This window comes from Pecten maximus, chromosome 9, assembly GCF_902652985.1.
Source record: "Pecten maximus chromosome 9, xPecMax1.1, whole genome shotgun sequence".
Lineage (NCBI taxonomy): Eukaryota > Metazoa > Mollusca > Bivalvia > Pectinida > Pectinidae > Pecten > Pecten maximus.
Window position 1 is genome coordinate 6,943,116 of NC_047023.1, and position 20,104 is coordinate 6,963,219.

At 34.8% G+C, this 20,104-nt stretch overlaps 1 protein-coding gene across 1 annotated transcript; it reads right to left on the reverse strand.

The window, feature by feature from the left end:
- Positions 1-1,495: 1,495 nt before the first annotated feature.
- Positions 1,496-12,444, reverse strand: LOC117334361 (heme-binding protein 2-like). The gene is made up of 5 exons (XM_033893939.1): positions 12,283-12,444; positions 7,474-7,610; positions 5,558-5,690; positions 3,968-4,136; positions 1,496-1,991 (listed from the first exon to the last, which is right to left on the reverse strand). The coding sequence occupies exons 1-5, from the start codon at positions 12,335-12,337 to the stop codon at positions 1,808-1,810; spliced, it is 678 nt and encodes a 225-aa protein (XP_033749830.1). The 5' UTR covers positions 12,338-12,444; the 3' UTR covers positions 1,496-1,807.
- Positions 12,445-20,104: the final 7,660 nt, after the last annotated feature.

Sequence of the window (20,104 nt, forward strand, 5' to 3'; positions counted from 1 at the left end):
TATATAAATGAAAACATTTCCTGAACTTTTGATACTTTTAAACTATAAATTATTCCATTAAACTATGAATGACTACTTAAATTATTACAATGATAAGTGTATGAGTGTATGTGCAAATGTTACAAATAACCCTAATTATATAGTTCTATTGTTCAATTTGTCAAGAAAAATTCTATCAATATTATTTTATCAAAATGTCATTTATGTGGGAGAAGACTGATATAGGCAAAGCCTGTTGTCAAATCCCTTTGTACTATAACATCTTGTATAAAAAAAATTGTTGAAACTTAAGTGGGACGACTGGTTCACCCGTTGTCATTATAATGTGACCGGTGTGCTGCTGGGTGTCTTCGGCAGTATGCTCCAGTGAGGTAGCACTATAAATCGGCAAAAGTCCCGGCCTACCACAAGGAGACTTCACACAAACATACCGCAGCCTCCCAAAACACACATACGCACTCACCACACGCATACATGTCGCACGCACGGGAGGCCGTCCTTAAATGACCTTAGCTGTTAATATGAGGTTAAACAAATTAACCAAACCAAACCAAATCCCAGATTTGAGAGATGCATGCGCACGATGGGTGTGTCTTTTGGGAGGCGACGGTATGATAGTACTTGTCTTCTTGTGATTGTGTTACCTCTTTGAATCACACTGTCAACGAACCCATCAGGACCCAACCGGTAACATTATGCTGAAAACGGACGAACCAGTTGCCCCGCTCCCAAATTACTGAGTGTTATGCCGAAGAAGCAAGTAAACTTTAATAGCTTGTCTCAGCTAGGAGACAGACCCAAAACCTTCCTCACGGCTAATGATCAATAATGACCCAAAACCAACCCAATGTCAAGTGAAACGATATGAAGAATAAAGTTAATTAAAAATAAGAAAAAAATGAAGATTGCTAAGAAGGGGTGCCAATTTGAGCCATTATGAGACCCTTCAGTGATAAGCATATTTTTGCAGGTAGAGAAGCTTAAAGTCATTCGCATATGGAATAATATTCTAAATATAAGATGATCTTTAGGCTTATAGGAATTTCGAGAGTAAGAAGATGAAAACGAAATTAAATTGTTAAATTTCCTACAAATTTAAAATTGGAGTAAAATAATAGCTTATAGCAGTATCTGTTTTGGACGTGTCAGGTTTTAAAAATTCAGCAGAATAAAAATGAAAATGTATGCAGTTGAAAAAGAAGGTAACATTGATCGAGGTAAGCATCTGTCTTTTTATATAAAATATTTAAAAACTTCCATTTGTCGACCTGATAACTACCTGACAATAATGGTATTCACTGTAAGGGTGTCACGATATGAACTTGTCAAGTTACGGGCTAGCTAACTAGACAGTACCAGACAGAAATCTGTCAGAGAACATATGATCTGTAGGTGTCTTCAGCGACCATAAATTCACCGTGAAAATCGTGTAAAGTCATCCCTAGATGTCCTTGTTTTCCTTAAAATGTCTCGGTGGATAAACAATACAGACTTCTAATGTTACACTACGCTTTATTAATGTTATCTATATAGTCATCTCAAACTGAAGGTAAGTTGCTTGGCTCATGACCGAATGTCGTACCAGTCATCAACTACGCGGCCGTGTTCATCATCATCAAGGCTTTGAGCTATAATTCATATATATACCTTTATAGAATTCTTATCGTAGATCAGTTTCAGTTGTTTTAAAGCTAATGAGTGATGAACAGAAATAAATGGAAATACTATGAACATCATACTCTAGTGTTTATAGTCATGCTTATTCTGGCATCCGATATCACCCCGTAGTCATATACGATCTATCGATTTAGACATTAGTCATGATGGCCTCGACCCAAACCTCATTCCGTCTCCCAATATTATCCCATGGGGGGTTATAGCCAGCAAAGTAGGCCTTGTCGAGGTTATAAAGGGAGGTGTCTTGAAGGCTCTGTTTGAGTTTTTCAAGTTGGGCTTCCTTTTCCTGGTAATTGGGTCTCCCTCCATATCTCCTGTGGATAAAAAAAAATAATATATAAATAGCATGCTCTACCATGTCATAAATATCGTAAGACACTTGTAACATTTTCACTTCGCTCAGCCTAAATGAAACAAGAAAAATCTTATCACTTAATTTCCCGAAGAACTTTTTGCTGGCGTGTGAACTCACTGTTTGCATTTACGATCTAGTGTATCACTGCCTTATATACGTACAATACAATGTATATAAACACAAGTGGAAGCGCTGATTTATGCGCTAATAAAAATGCTAGTATAATTCAGACATTTAAGGGGGGGGGGATATGATATAAAGGAATGCTGGCACATCCATGACACCGCAAGCCAAAGACTTCCGTAGCGCAGAGCTGTAGCTCAATTTCGAATGTAACACTAAATATCATTTAGAGGCCATGCACAGAAAATGAAGCCTCATTTGTTTAACACTGTTAGACAAAAAGGAAAATGAAAGAAGACTGGTGTCAGCAATATGTATTTCGAGCGGGTAGATACCTCACTATCGTAAAGCGTACTATTGACTCTTAATCTTTGACAATGGAGGACACAAGTTTTTGGCCGTCGGATACTGTCAATTTTCAAAGCTATGTTTCTCTTCTTATTTTTATTAGAATTTACATCCCAGTGCGACAATGAAGTCCTATATTTCAAAAAGCATTACATAAAAGTCTCAACTATCTGTGACTAAAATCATAATTGCTACACGAGCTACATGAACAATGCTCCGCGAATGCTGTAAGAGGTTCGTTTTAAAATTTGGTGCAACATATTTATGGCATATTTGAATAACCGCAGGACTAAATATCCAACATTAATTCACATTATAAAATCAAATTGAGTTTCAAAAGGTTTTACAGTGTTTATGTACACTGAACATATTTAGTGTTGTCGTATTTTACTGTTGTCATTTAATAGGCATTATGCTTAGTTTCAAGCAACTAGCCCATGTGTCTCGAGAAACAAAATCACACACATACTATATACTATTAACCTTGCACATTTACGCCATACTGTTGCTTGCATGAATTGATGAAAAGAAGAGAAGCTCGTGCGAATGGTACATTAATTGAAGCCGTTAGCTTCATTTGCACGAGGTTCACTTCTTTTCATCAGCCAATTGACAATCAATCCCTCAATAACACTGACGCCATGAATACTTTATGATGTCCAAATAAGGAAATGACGTCGCTCGATTGTCTCTGTTTACCGCCCGAGTCAAATTTCGACTGTCTAGTATAGACATTAATTTATAAGAGTTCACCTTCATGTGCCGACCAGTAAGAATTCATGTCATCTATAATAGTTGGTACTTATCATAGCATGTGTGAAAGAAAGTGTTGATAGGATTATCGTAAACCGCACGTAACTTGTATATACGTCCTTAATCTTTGTATCAACGTACTCACCTGACATATACAGTACCTTAATCCTTTTTATTAATTTACTCACCTGACATATACCTTAATTCTTTATCAACTTAGTCATTTTACATATTCACCTGACATATACATCAATCCTTTTATCAACTTGCTCACCTGTCATATAACTTAATTCTTCTATCAACTTTCTCACCTGACATATACCTTAATCCTTTTATCAACTTACTCAACTGACATATACCTTAATCCTTTTATCAACTTACTCACCTGACAAATTCCTTAATCCTTTGATCAACTTATTCAGCTGACATATACCTTAATCCTTTTATCAACTTACTCAACTGACATATACCTTAATCCTTTTATCAACTTACTCACCTGACATTACCTCAATTCTTTATCAACTTACTCAACTGACATATACCTTAATCCTTTTATCAACTTACTCACCTGACATTTACCTCAATTCTTTATCAACTTACTCACTTGACATATACCTTAATCCTTTTATCAACTTACCTGTCATATACTATAATCCTTTTATCAACTTACTTACCTGACATATACCTTAATCCTTTTATCAACTTACTTACCTTACATAAGCTCCAAATGCTGGTCTGTTGTACCTGAACACATTCTCTGCTCTTGGTTCTGGGGCATTTGGGTCAGTAAGAAAGAAATATTTGGTGTATGTAGTGAGCCCGTTGACGTTTGGGTTCCCTCGCTCAGTCAATACAGGGACAGTCATGTTCAAAACTTCATCTGCAATACATAGTGAGATAGCTTGGAAAGGATGAGAAGTCACATAGAATACCACATTACAACTGGATTATTGGCTGAAAAATTGAAGGACGATTCTCCTTCATTACAAACACGACATAATGACTTAATGTTCTATTGTATATTTAATTTTCCATTACTCAAGTATGCAAACATATATATATTTGTCATTTGCATTTAAGAAAAATAAGATTTACCATATTGGCTGCATGTCAACAAGACCCAAAGAAATATTCGAAGTGGCGTGCAACGTTAACGGTAATTGTTTTCTATAAATTTATTCAATTCATTCAGTTTCAGAAAACTGAGGAAACCAATATATTCTGCATCCATCTTAAAAAAAATATTATGAAAAGAAACTGTTACGGGAACAATGGAATTTTGTCAACCTGAGAGACAACCTATGAGGTACTGTATGTTAAAAAAATCACAATATCCCGGGGCCTGTGCTATGACTTACTTAGTGTTGCCCATGAGAGTTGACAATAGTGTTCAACAAAACAATGCCGTATGTTGTCAAATGATCTTATATTTTCAAGAGTTTGATTTGCCGCAAATAATGAGTTTAAACATGAAAGTAAATATTGCACAATGAATACGTAACACAATCTGAAAGCAAAAAATAGCCATTTGAATATTTTACACTTAATAATTAGAAGTTGATCCTGTAACTTTCCAAGATAATAAAACTATTTAACTGAGATGAAAAAAAAAAAAATCAAGTCGGTGTTATATGTATCATCAGCTTAATATGATGAAATATAACATTTAATCATATATTCTGCGAGTTCAATATTGACCTTATCAACATCAATATGAAATATGATGGATATCCTAGTGTTTCACATCTTGATAAACAGCAAAATAAAGGCTCAAATTTCGAATGCAAACTTGTGTCTCGTGAAATGTATTGTCAGTGAAAATCCTATATAGAATAAGCGTTGTCAGGGGCGATAATTAATCGGCTTACCAACTATGATCACACAAATTGTCCGTGGAAATTTATTCATCCCATGACAAAATGACCGGAATCTTGCTGATTAGATCCGACGAAAGAAAAATAGCGAGGAAATGAGCATTCATCTTCCGTGGACATCAGTATATGACATAGTTGTGCTATTTTCTTTGTTTCATAAAAGTGAACAATATCGGGTTATTTCCCGAGCATAAACTAGAAAATTACTTTCCTGGCTAAAAAGATACCCTAATAGCCGGATGTCGGCATTGAATGGCGGTACACAGTAGAAGAGTGGATTTTATGTTTAGTGACAAAACAAGGCTATCGAGTTTTCCATTGATTAATACCGTAGAGTTTCTGTCTAAAAGACACTGTCTATTACTAGGTGTCGTCTCAGGTTTTATATAGCAGCAGCACTTTGCTTGTATATCGTCAATAAACTTACTATTAACGTTGTTGCCTTGAATGTAGTCCCTCAGTCTGAAATACAGCTGGCGGCTCACGTTTCCTGTGTACTCTCTCACATTTTCACTCGTGGCCACCCAGGACGATTGCTCGTAATATCGCAGTTCGTATCCCTAAAAAACATATTTGCTGATTAGAAAGGTTTTTGGATACAATGCACTATTTTGATTATAGTTTCAATTGAAAATTTGTAAAAGTTGAAATTTAAAACTAATATTATATAACTATCATTGAAATCATTCTATACAGACTGATCTGAAGCATATACAATCTTAATCCACATTTAATGATTGTGACAGTATTAAACATTATGATGTTGATCCTATATGCAGCGCCAGTACGTCACATTGATGGAAATACTAAATAACATGTAAAACTGGAAATTGAGTAAAACGATGATTTAATTTAAACTTCTTTATTTGTCAATTTTAATTTAACGATATAACAAATGTTCATATAAATTATATAAAAAGGAATTACAAACAAGTGTCAAGACGCTTATATCAACCTTACACCTACATGTATATATATAATCTGACATCGTCTGTTTCTCGTAGCGCCCTGTAGGGACACTTCGGCATTCGTATTTCTTATATTCTCAGTCTTGATAAATATTCGTAGTAGTTTTTTCACACCACTCTCTATAATTCTAATGATCTAAAACATATTTTTCTTAAGTTTTTCAGACTTTGTACACGATATTTAATCAATCACTGTAGAGACGATAATGCAACATTTTTATTCTGAAATCTGATATCAATGCAATGTCGTCCACTAGCAGTATTTAGGGACGAATCGTCTTTGAACTCTTCGATATACTTTCACGTGCGGGGGAATTCAAAATATCTCTGCCGTTGGTCGCATAGCGTTCTAGTGTTGAACATGATACAGTCACGCTAGTATCCGCCTTCGGCCCACGTTTGCCGAAGGGTTCATTGTGGTTTCTCCAGTTACTAAAACATTATTCTTATTGTATTTTATTGTATTTCCAGTACTTCTTATATATATTATGTGATTGTATTTGTATTTTTTTGTGTTTTGATAAAGGGGCGGATTGCCTCGAAAATTTAACAAGCCTTATTGTTCACACTGTTTGAAATACTTCTTTGCCCCATATAATCTGACACCGATATATATAAATCTGACACCTATGTATATAAATCTGACATATATGTTTATAAATATGACACATATCTATATACATCTAAAATCTTTACATAAAAATCTGAAATCTATATATTGAATCTGTCATCTATATATATAAATCTGACACTTATGTATATAAATCGGACACCTATGTATATAAATATGACACCGATATATATAAAACTGCCACCTATGCATATAAATCTGACATATATATATATAAATATGACACCTATGCATATAAATCTGTCATCTACATATATAAATTTGTCACATATGTATATAAATCTGAAACCTTTATATATATATATGTAAATATGACACACATATATATATATAATATCAACACCTATGTATATAAACCTGACACCTACATATAAATAGATATGACACCTATGTATATGAATATGACAAATATATATAAATCTGACATATATATACATCTGACACCTATATGATATATATATAAATATGACAACACTAGATATATATATAACACCCATGAATGTATAAATTATATATCAATCTGGCACAAACATATACATAAATCTGACACCTATATTTTATAAATCTTACACCCATATACATGTTTATATGAATTATATATAAATCTGACACACAAATATATAAATCTTACACCTTTATTAATATTTAAATCTGACACCTATTTATACACAAATCTGACACCTATATATAAATTGACAGTTTCAATAAAATAATGTCTATTGTCAGTTTTACTTTTGTCCTTACCTCATGGTTAGAAATAACATTGTACACTGGACACTTGTTGCCTTTGTACATACAGGTTCCAGCCGGAATCGTGTTGGCCTCTGCCAGGGTCAGGACCCCCAACAAAATCGTAAACGACAGACACAAGGCAGCCATACCTGTAATATATACATATACTAGTATAATTTGCAGGTTATTTTGTTTACATTTATATATGTTTATATGTATTTTGAACGTCTACATAGCAAAAGAAGTCTTTCCAATGCTTGTTGATTTGCCTAGTAGTTCCGTTGTCAAACCCAAGCTCTCATTTGGAGGTTGTGGTATTAGTAATTTACCCAGTGGTTCTGTTGTCAAACCCTAACTCTCATTTTGAGGCATTGACATTGGTGATTTGCCCAGTGGTTCTGTAGTTAACCCTAACTCTCATTTTGAGGTTGTGGCATTGGTGATTTACCTAGTGGCTCTCTTGTCACACCCCTTACTCTAAATGAAGGCTGTGACATTGGTGATGTACTAAGTAGTTCCGTAGTCACACTCTAACCCTCATTTGGAGGCTGTGACATTGGTGATTTACCCAGTAGCTCCGTAGTTACACCCTTACCCTCATTTGGACCGTAGTCACACCCTTACCCTCATTTGGACCGTAGTCACACCCTTACCCTCATTTGGACCGTAGTCACACCCTTACTCTCATTTGGACCGTAGTCACACCCTAACCCTCATTTGAACCGCAGTCACACCATAACCCTCATTTGGACCGTAGTCACACATCAACCCTCATTGGTCGCTATGACATTGGCTATTTGCTGAGTAGTTCCGTAGTCACACCCTAACCCTCATTTGGAAGCTATGACATTGGTGATTTGCTAAGCAGTTACGCTGTAACACCCTAGCAGTCATTTGGAGGCTGTGAAATTGATGATTTGCTGAGTAGCTCCGTAGTCATACCCTAACTCTCATTTGGAGGCTATGACATGACATGGATTTTACCTCAATGAGTGTCGTCGATGAAGCCAAAGACGCTAACTATTCCAGATCACTGATCTTGATCGTCTTGTGCTTTCATGTGTCTCCATTAAAATGAATATTTTCCATGTTTTGTCTATTTAAAGTTGGAATTATGGTTTTGTAATGATGTCACTATTCTGTGATAAATTGAAAATGTAACCTAACCATAATTTGACGTAGGTATATTGCGTGGGCTGTTGATGACGCAAAATAGAAACGTTTACTTTTTTTATACTTTCCATGTCTCATTGACATTTCTCCTTCTTATATGACTCTATCTGTTAGTGTCTCATTGACACCTCCCATCAGGTAACAATGGCTGCCAGTGTGTCATTGATATCCGTCCTCATATTACTGTGGATGTTAGCGTCCCATTGACACCTGTCATCACGTTACAGTGGCTGTCAGTGTCTCGTTGACATCGGTCCCCATGTAACAGTGCCTGTTAGTGGTGTCTCATTGACACCTGTCATCATGTTACAGTGGCTGTTAATGGCTCATTGACACCCGTCCCTTATTACAGTGGCTGTTAGTGTCTCAGTGACATCCGTCCTCATATTACAGTGGCTGTAAATATATCATTGACACCCGTCCTCATCTTACAGTGGCTGTTAATGGCTCATTGACACCCGTCCCTTATTACAGTGGCTGTTAGTGTCTCAGTGACATCCGTCCTCATATCACAGTGGCTGTTAATGGCTTATTAACACACGTCCTCATATTTCAGTGGCTGTTAGTGTCTCATTGACACCCGTCCTCATATTGCAGTGGCTGTTAATGGCTCGTTGACACCCGTCCTCATATCACAGTGGCTGTCAGTGTCTCGTTGACACCCGTCCTCATATCACAGTGGCTGTCAGTGTCTAAATGACACCCGTCCTCATATCACAGTGGCTGTTAGTGTCTCATTGACACCCGTCCTCATCTTAGAGTGGCTGTTAGTGTCTAATTGACACCCGTCCTCATATCACAGTGGCTGTCAGTGTCTAAATGACACCCGTCCTCATATCACAGTGGCTGTCAGTGTCTCATTGACATCATTTTTCTTTATGATCATTTCTTTATGGAGTATGTTAAACCAAAAAAGAAATATACCTTCCTTCTATCGCCGATATTCAGTTTTTGTTTACGAAACAAATGAACATATTTTTGTTACAGAGCCATCTTGCATGTTTTTTAGACAGACTCGTACGTTGTGGGCGGTTTTCGTATACAAGTGAGTTGTGCACACCGAGATATGTTATTTATTAGGTTCACACGACCCTATCTGACCTCATACCAATAAGTTACGAAAGCCTACAAATTGCTAGACACGACAGGATGTGTACTTGAAAGGTTTTGCGTTTATTAAATGCCTCAGTGTGAAGCACCTAATTTCAGAGATAGTCCATCTAAACAGAATGATTTGTAATCAATGTCTTATAATTGATCTACCATATAAGTCTACCACTTTGTACAATATCCTAGGTCTTCACTGTTACCGGGTCACCATGTCACCTGTCCCCTTTCTGTGACACTTCCTGTTGCTTATATATTCCACACAGGGAGCCTGAAGTTGGTTCCGAGTTCCGAGTTCCGTTTAAGTAAAACGGAACTCGGAGCCAGTTCCGTTTATCCTGTTCCGAGTTCCGTTTAAGGTAATGTATGTATGTAGAAGATTTATGGGTTTTGGTCCCAGTTCCGAGTTCTACATAGTACACGTAGTTCCGTTGTTCTTAAACGGAACCGGGCTGGTTCCGAGTTCTGTTTACTTAAACGGAACTCGGAGCTGGTTCCGTGTTCCGTTTTACTTAAACGGAATTCGAAACTGGTTAAACGGAACTCGGAACTGGTTCCTAGTTATCTTAAACGGAACTCAGAACTAGGTTTCTAATTTAATTTATTATAAACGGAACTGAGAACAAGGCCCAAGTCCCGTAAAGTTTATGCCTGACTGATATATCATTTCTTTTTCAGATTCGGGTCTTATATTGAGATAAAGTACGTAGAATATTTTCTTTAGGGAATTTGGAAACTAATTCTTAGACCTCAGAACTGGTTCCTGGTTCCGTTTTTGTTAAACGGAACTCGAAACTGGTTCCGAGTTCCGTTTATGTTAAACAGAACTCGGAACTCGGAACCAACTTCAGGCTCCCTATAACACACCTATTGTCTCCAACTAAATTCTCAAATTCTACCATGTTTGCTATATAACGCCAGTTTTGATTGGTTTAAAACCATGTATTATTTTCCAATAACCCACACTCGTGCCAATAAAACACGGTCGTGAGTCACGGCTGTTACAATTTTAAATATCTAATATTCACCCGTTTCATAAAAGGTTACTATAGCCGAGTGGGCTAATGGGTTAGTCTTTCAATATATTTTTATTACGACGCGAGTTCGAATCCTACGGAGGCCCCCCCTTTTTTTCTTTTTTTTTATCCTTTTTTTTTTTTAAATTTTCAAAATCAATGCCATATGATAGATGCTCTTGATCGTAGTACTGTATTGCCTGTATATTTCATCAACAAATAATGAAATACTCAAGAAATAAATTACAAGGTTTTCCCGGGGTTCTTTGCTGTTTTTCTATTAGAAAGAGGTCGATCTCAGAACTAAACAGTACATGGTAGAATAGAAATAATCAACTTTGGCTCGTGTATTGTTGCAGGATATACAACTCGGACTCGGATATTTTGCAATTTTAATTAATAACTCAGGCCTGCGGCCTTCGTTATTAATTTAATTGCAAAATATCTTCGTCCTCGTTGTATATCCTGCAATAATACACGAATCATCGTTAATTATTTCTTAAGGAAAAACAGCCTCCGATTACATAAATACTGTCCATCCATCCATCCATCCATCCAAACATACAGTACAGTTGAAATCTAAAATAAATTACATGATTTGCTAAATGATCTGGCGGATGATGACGTCAGTAGAGAAACACAGGAAATGCAAGAGTGATTTGGATTCGCTTGGTTTGCTAAGTTAACACTGTCACGGTAATTCCTTGATTTTATCAGTTGATTTTTAGTTTATAAAGTCTTGGTCAACCATCCATTGATTTACGTCACATTAAGGTGATATTTAAAGACTTAACACTAATATGACAATGATCTCTACCAATCATAAACACACATACAGAGTTTCCGGTGGAGTGATCGGTTTTCTTTGGGTATTTTGGAACCCCGCGCATTAAGTTAAATATGAGCCGATTACATTGATCAATTACTAATGGCACTAAACGACGGAAATAAACGTCCTTATGGCACACATGTGCAAAATGTACCAATGAATAGTTAGTAATACGCATGCTGGCAGTAAACAATAACAAAACAACAAAACAAAACACATACACACATGCACACGAACACAGAAAAGACAGCGGTCTCAATGACACACTACTGATATCGTTTTTCTATATTATGTTAGTTTTAAATGCAGTACATTCAGAACAAGTATTACATGACACAGGGACTTGAACATTTGTCACGGTCACATATGTTTGGACCTTCCCTAGTGTGTATAACACAGATTAAAATTCGGTAAAAATGACACCCCCGGTTTTCATATATACGGATCACTAGGAAAGGTCCAAATTCATGTTGACCGTAACAAATTCTCAAGTCCCTGTGCCATGTAATACTGAATGTACGTGTATTACCTCTAGTTACATCATTATCGTCAGAGGATGCTGAGAATTTAGAAAATCGAGGTAAGTACATGTACATAAATTACGTTTCTCCAGAATCTAGAATATTGCCTTTCGTCTTTAACAACATGACAGTGTACATACAAACGCTAGTGTGATATAAATATACATGTACTTACCGTGTAGCTGTAGTAACATCCGGTATATAAACTCTAATGATACAGAAATATACATTACATTTGTTATATATACAATGTCAATACATGAGGTGACCTTGACTTTTATGTAACCCTAGTTTTCGGGAGAACGTAAATTCCTGAATAAAAAACAAGTATCTGACTGATTTACACAACCTATCAAGATATGAGTAATAGCTAGGCACTTGTTTACAGGCTGTGAAGGCATACAGTAAAACAACAACTATATATCAGACGATAAATATAATATGTCCGCTGTGTGACAATGCTTGTCGTTTCCGGCCAGAATCTGCGAGTCCGCTCAAGAGTGGCCACATTTATTTATATCATAGTTTATTTATCTGTATTATACAGTATTATTATACAATTATTGTATTTTGATAGGGTCGATATATAGAGAATACATGGTCCGTGTCTTAAAATATAAGCTGTATTTTGGCGAAGGTAAAGAAAGACAGAAGTAGCAAGCTTGGCGAGCCACTTTTGTCTTTCTGTCCAGAGCCAAAAATACAGCTTATATTTTAAGATACTGACCATGTCTTCTATTTATCCTGTAAGAGTCATGAATATAATGATTTTGAAGTGAAACGGTATCAAAAATTATAGAAATATGTTCGCCTTTTAACGTTGTTTTACTTTGAAGTAGGTCAGTCAAATTGACGCACGTGCTAAGATTCCAAAATACTGCTGTTTTCGTTACTGCCTTGTACAGCAAAAATATATATGGTGAGTGTATTTCAACAATGCGGTGGTAGTTACAGGATAAATGGTTATATCAAGCTCAGAAAAAAAAAAAAATGACCGAGGACGAAGTCCGAGGTTGATATTTTTTTCTTAGATCGATATAACCAGAATACCCACATTTATCTGTAGTTATATATAACACGTATCCTCACTTACTTTTAATTATCTTAGCTTAAACTGTATTCTAGATGGCATTTATCAAAGCAGTTCTTTTTAACTTCAGTCAATGAAGTAAATAGGGATCTGTGTTAATCATCCAAGTTTTAGAGAAGTCATAGTTATAACATGAAGCCCAGCCGTCGTCATTTGTCACGCCATATATTCGTAGACAGGGCACTCCCCGCTGTGGTTGTTGTGTCTAAGACGTTCACATCCGGGAGGATTTCGTGGGGTTTTCCAATGAAAATGATGATTGTAAAAATACAACAATTACAAAAATTAAGATTTCTCTGATCAGCCGGAAATTTATAATTAAACCTCTATTTTCATAGATTCATTAAACGATACTGGGATCTGAGTTATCTAAATAGATCGGTAGATCTTTTAAATATCAAAATTGTATGGATGCGTGTATTTTCAATGAATTCAACAATAAGAAAATGACAAGAATTCTAAATTCTGGAATAAATGAAATAATCGTATGAAAATGAATTCCAAGTCGTGTAGAGTATTCAAATCTTTGTAGTTGTAGTTGGGTAGGCTATCGAAATATTCATAGAAACTTGCATTCTACATTTTCTCGTCACAGAGAAATTTACGTATTTAATAGCGAAGTGCTAAAACGACATTCTAAAGACGCCGTCGCTTTATTGGAGCTAACTGAAGGGCCACGTTATGTCAAAGACAATTTGGTACAACATGCTGCAAAAATATGATACAAATAGCCATGCCCACGCAATTTTGGCTCCTCCAATATTTGCTGGTGCTTGTATGTATCCTTTGTTACCCATACAACCGAAATTAATTAATAAAGAAATGGTAGTATTGTATTGTATCGCTCAGCTATCAAACCGACAAAGTTAGATAGAAACTTGGCATGCATAAAACATACATTGCCTTGGCAATCCTCGATTTCTGTATTATCTAGAACAAAATTGACAGCTCTCACGTCAAGGTCAACCGACTCTCTGTCCGCTCTCTATAACGAGCACACTACATGTATATACCTGCTGGGCACTTGGCTCGTTGGTTGGTTTAGATGTCACTTTAGGTTTTAGCTGATGTTTCTGCTCAGTTGGCCTTGTTGGCTGTGTAGAGGATCAATGCCCATTTCAGTTTTATGAAAATAAAAAAAAAAAATTCTGTAAAAGATATTTCTTGATAGTAAAGCAAGATATTGAATAATGTTGTTACGTGTGTGTTTATTTAACTTAGTTGTTGCCGAATTTCTCTAAGCTCTAATAAGTATATTATTTACACATACAACTTTCAGCCCTAATACTGCCTCTATTACATCTAATGAGTATGCCTAATTACACATGTAACTTTTAGTCATCATAATGTCTCTCTTACCTCTAGATTGCTGTTTAATTGAGCCTTTAACTCTGTTAAAATAAATAGGAATCATGACCCGTAATAACAGAGACATCAACGGTATTAAAATAAATAATAAAGAAATATTACTTTCACAATATGCAGACGACACAAGCATCACATTAGATGGTACAGAAAAATCATTGAGAAATACACTAAATATACTAGACCAATATGCAAAATACTCGGGTCTTAAACCAAACATCGATAAAACAAAATGTATCTGGATTGGCAGTAAAGCATATAGCAAAGATCGACTTTGCAGAGATAAAAAAACTTATTTGGACCGAGGAACCTTTTATGTTCTTAGTCATAAAACTCAGTGTAGACACGGACCAAATCACCGAACTAAATTACTTGGAAAAGCTTAAAGAAGTTAAATCACTCGTTCATATATGGTCTAAAAGACTCTTAAGTACAATAGGTAAAATAACAGTAATACAAAGTATAATAATGCAAAAACTAATTCATCTATTTACAAACATCCCTAAACCAAAACAACATATTCTGAAAGACTTGCAGCAAACTTTCTTCAAATTCATATGGAATAACAAAAATGATAAAATCTCGAGAAATCAACTAATAAAACCCTATGAAGAAGGTGGTCTTAAGATGTTTGATATGGAAAAGTTTATAATGGCATTAAAACTATCTTGGGTTCAAAGAATACTTAAGTCAAAAGGAATATGCACGATCATTTTTGAAAAGTTAATTGGTGAAAATATAAATACCATAAATACGTATGGGAAAGAATTCTTCAAAACTAAATCAAAATTAGTTAAAAACCTTTTCTGGAAAGAAGTACTGTCAAACTTATATATCTTCTCTAATGTTCTAAATGAAGATGATAACATATATCAACACTTATGGTATACTAACAATATTAAAATAGATAATAAACCAGTATATTTCAGGAAGTGGGCAAAAAAAAAAAATTATATGTATATGATTTATTAGATGAAAATGGAGAGTTGATTCAGTCTTATGAAGCTTTCTGCTTAAAACATCAATTCTATCCACCAATTACTCAGTTTTACGGTCTTCGGAAAGCCATCAAAACAGCATGGAATCCACTCCCAAACAGATACCATACTTTCTTACTCCCACACTATCCAACTCACATATATCATATAATACCACATAAACAAAGAGGCTCTTCTATATATAGTTTATTAGTAAAAAATATCAAAACAAACAACAAATACATAACTAAATGGTCCGAAGAACTTTATTTGATGAAAGACACAATATGGTGGAAAAAAATTAATATAATCCCATTTAAATCCACCATAGACTGTAAACTTAAATGGTTTCAATACAGAATAATACATAGAATAATTAGTACAAATAAATTTTTACATATGATCAACATAAAAGGCTCTCCTCTCTGCACTTTTTGCAACCGTCACATTGAAACAATTATGCATATGTTTTGGAATGCAGAACAGTTGAAAACATTTGGGATGATTTTAAAGTATGGATATACAATAAGACAACTAGAACTATACAACTACAAAATATTGATGTAATATTGGGTAAATTACCCAAGGAACAAGAGTTAAAATATCTCAACACTTTACTTCTATTAGCAAAGTTTCATATTTACAAACAAAGACTTAGAAATTGTCTTCCTAATATAAATGGATTAAAAAAAGAATTAGATATTTACCTGGAAAATAGAAGAAGTAATATTTAGAAATAAGATGGAGTACAATAAGTTTGAAAATAAATGGTCCATATAAAATATATTTTTCTCTTACTGAATATACACCTTTTATTTGTATAAGTATATATATATGTGTGCATTCAGTAAATGTGTGAAAGTGAGTGTGAAAGCTGTATTAAAGGTTGTAAATAAAAAGAAAAAAATCCTTTATTTCTTGTTTTATTACCATATTCACTAACTGTCTTATATAAGTACATGCCATAAAATCAATAATTAATAATAGCTACTTTCATTAGCCTTTTTATATTATATACAGATCCAGATATAGCTTTTAATCAAAGGGAGACAAGTCTCAAAATAATACTCAGGTAGCTTGCATTTCTGCTGTTTCTTAAAACCAGTATATATATTCTATACTATGCAACACCTTCAGTTTATACAAATGATGGTCAACTTACTATATATATATATGTACACTTATCAACCTCTTAATACTGTAAGCTATATATAATTCAACAATGGTACATATTTATCCAAATTGTTCAATACATACTTTATTTCTATTAGCCATTAAACATTGTTTCAATATATATACATGTACACATTTTCTAAAATGTTGCTATTATGTATACCAACTCATTGTCACCCTTGATGCTCTTCTCAAAAATGATATTGTGCTGCTGCAAAACTGTATCTATAACTGATGTTTTTTTTTCTATGTATTTCATGTACTTGTAATATGCAAAAGGATGAATAAAAAGATTTTAAAACTGAAAAAAAACTCTGTTAAAATGGTTGAGGATTTTGCCCGCTGACCGAGACTTAACAGACGCTATAAAGTCGGTACCTGCTGCTGTCTGCATGATGTGTATCAGTACATTCGGTTCCCAAGACTGTTTCATTATAAAGTAGCGACATTTTGGGTCTTTTTACGTACCGTGTTCAGATGTGGCAATGGGCTGTAATAGGACAAACAGTACACAATCATTGAAGAGTACATGTCCCGATTAAGTATTCCATCACACTGACCAACAGCATAATGAAGGAACGGATGTCAATATTGCTTTTACTGCAAAGCTTTGATACTTTCTCTGGGCAATCTTTCTTCTTTTGACCTAGTCATCGATTGACGACGATAGAACTATTGCTATTTGAGTAATTGCATTTAGGGTACATGTATTCGACACTTGTTATACTGCATATCCATGCGAAACAATGAGCACCAATCCGGTATATGACAGATTTAAAAAAAAAATGAGTTGAAATAAATAATAAATCATGCGTTTATAGACATCTACATGTATATATGTATTCTTCCAAGTAACTATTTTGTGTTCACCAATACGGTTTAGGCGAAAGAAAGTGATAATGTACGATGTCTTAAGAACCTGAATTGCTTTCGAAACGCTGTTTCGGTCATTTTTGAAGTAGTTCTCTAATATCAATTATTACTGAAATAGAGAAATTGCACACACTTGTTAGTAAGGGGTATGCAGTTCTTAATTTTAATTCGTTACAAAAAGAATTACGACACCTATTAATCATTATCATTTTTGAGTCTTGGAAGCTCGAAATAGCTGTATGATAAAGTTTAAATCATTTGAGGCTCCGTCGTATTTAGCTCTCATTTTTAAATGTGATAATATCGTAGGTGTAGCATGTACAACGCAATAATTTAATTTTGTATAAAACGCGCATTTTCATTGGCTGAAATGATTTTGTTATACCTCCTTGCGAAATGTAACGTCATTTTTGATTGGCTGATGACGTTGCGTAATAATTTATCACAGAAAAGAGTTCGCCAAAGAAAGTGAAATATCTTGGTGTATATAAGACGAAATTAAATTATAAGAATTAACATTAATAATTTTTTCTGTTATACAGTCATGACTGTATAACAGAAAAAATAATTGATGTTAATCCTTAATTAATAAAAAAATGTATCAGATCATGGCAAAATTACAATAATCCATGTAATTGGTTAAAAGTACATATAAAGTTAACGTGAGTTCTAATTTATGTTAATTTTAATTACAGGTAGTTGCACAGTTTAAATGAAACCACACGATGAAAAATAAATTGAGTATATGAACGTTATGAATTGAATTTGTGCGGCTCAAACACAAATGTTGATACGCATATAGGTGTCGCTTGTATATTCAAGTTTTAATGATCTTTTAGGAAAGAGTTCGATGTCCATATCAATTCTATATGTGTTTGACTTAAATGAATTACCTGCGGTTATAAATAAGGGACTAGTTCTTCCAATGGCGGTCAAGGTTATGTTCAAAAGTTTTGACTGTTTCTGATATTGCAACCTCCGTTGCAGGCTCATATATCTACAGTTCGATGGTGGAATGAACATTGCCGTATAACTTTAGATTGTATCCTCTGGCGATGTTGTTCTTGCTAGGTGGGATAAAAGGCGAACCCTTGCGATCATATTTCTCTGTCATAATTTTGTATAGCTCAATCATGTCTCCTCTGGCTCCTCGATATGCCGATGATGGTAATTTCAATCGTTGAAGTCTCCAGGGGTATGTTGGATTATCCATTCAAGGTAGTCGGCATCTCTCCATTGTACACTTTCTATTGATTCTATATGCTTACGTGTAATAAGACATGGACTCAGGACTTGATTGGGTGTGGTCAAAAGAATCCTTCTATAGCGCTGTTAATGTTCCATATTTTCCATAATAGCACGCCTTATTATACCAAATTATCGAGTATGAACATAAAATGCTGATCTTTCTCGTGTTATGTATAGGTCTTTTCTTTTCCATTCTTTAGGTTGTAGGTGAAGGTTTTCAATATCAGGATTGCCAATTAGCATTACTTTGCATTATTCTGAGTGGTAAGATAGAAGCCATTGTTTGTACGTTTTCCTATTGCTATACATATCCAAAAATATGTAGATACGAATGTACCTATTACTGAACTTGACGACAGGTACTATGTTGTCAGCTGTGATTTTCCCTGCTAGGATGTAAGTCATAACGTAACATATACATGCACTAATACTAAGTAGTTATATACGATAGGTCTGTAAATATCTTAATCCAGCAGTTCATTTACTCAATACTTAAATGATACCGGGAGAATGTCATCCCCGTATTCACTGGATCAGTTACATGTTTCTGTGCTTGACGACAGCTTATCTAGGGTTGTCTATTTCGGTTTTGTTTCTCTCTATCGATGTTGAAATGATAAAATATGTTGTGATTCAGCGGTCACACATATAGACTATACATTTATATGTTTTTTCTATGTAACTTCGGGAACTCCGGCGCAGAAAATAGGACGAAAAACAAACCAAACCAAACCGGTGCAGAACAAGGCTTCAATACGAGCTGTAACAGGACTGGCTTGTAGGACATGTTACCCCCTCCGGGTCATTAGCAGGTGTCTGTCACTGCGCTTGACGAAAGGTTATACATGTTATCTGTAGTATATTTATATTACAATTTACCTGCTGTGGTTACGATATGTTTATTTATATACATACATATATGGGGCAAGGAAGTAATTCAAACAGTGTGAACAATAAGGCTTGTTAAATTTTCGAGGCAATCCGCCCCTTTATCAAAACACAAAAAATTACAAATACAATCACATAATATATATAAGAAGTACTGGAAATACAATAAAATACAATAATAATAATGTTTTAGTAACTGTATTTAGTTTTTTTTTTAATTGTTCAAGCCAGTCCTGTATATATATACATACATAGGTATATGTACATATGAAACTCGCAGTGCAAAGTATTATCTAAATGATCTGTAACGAGAGAGGCTGGTGGGACATGTCACCCCCTCCCTAATAGATAAGCTGCAGGTAACTAAAACTTTTTTAACCATG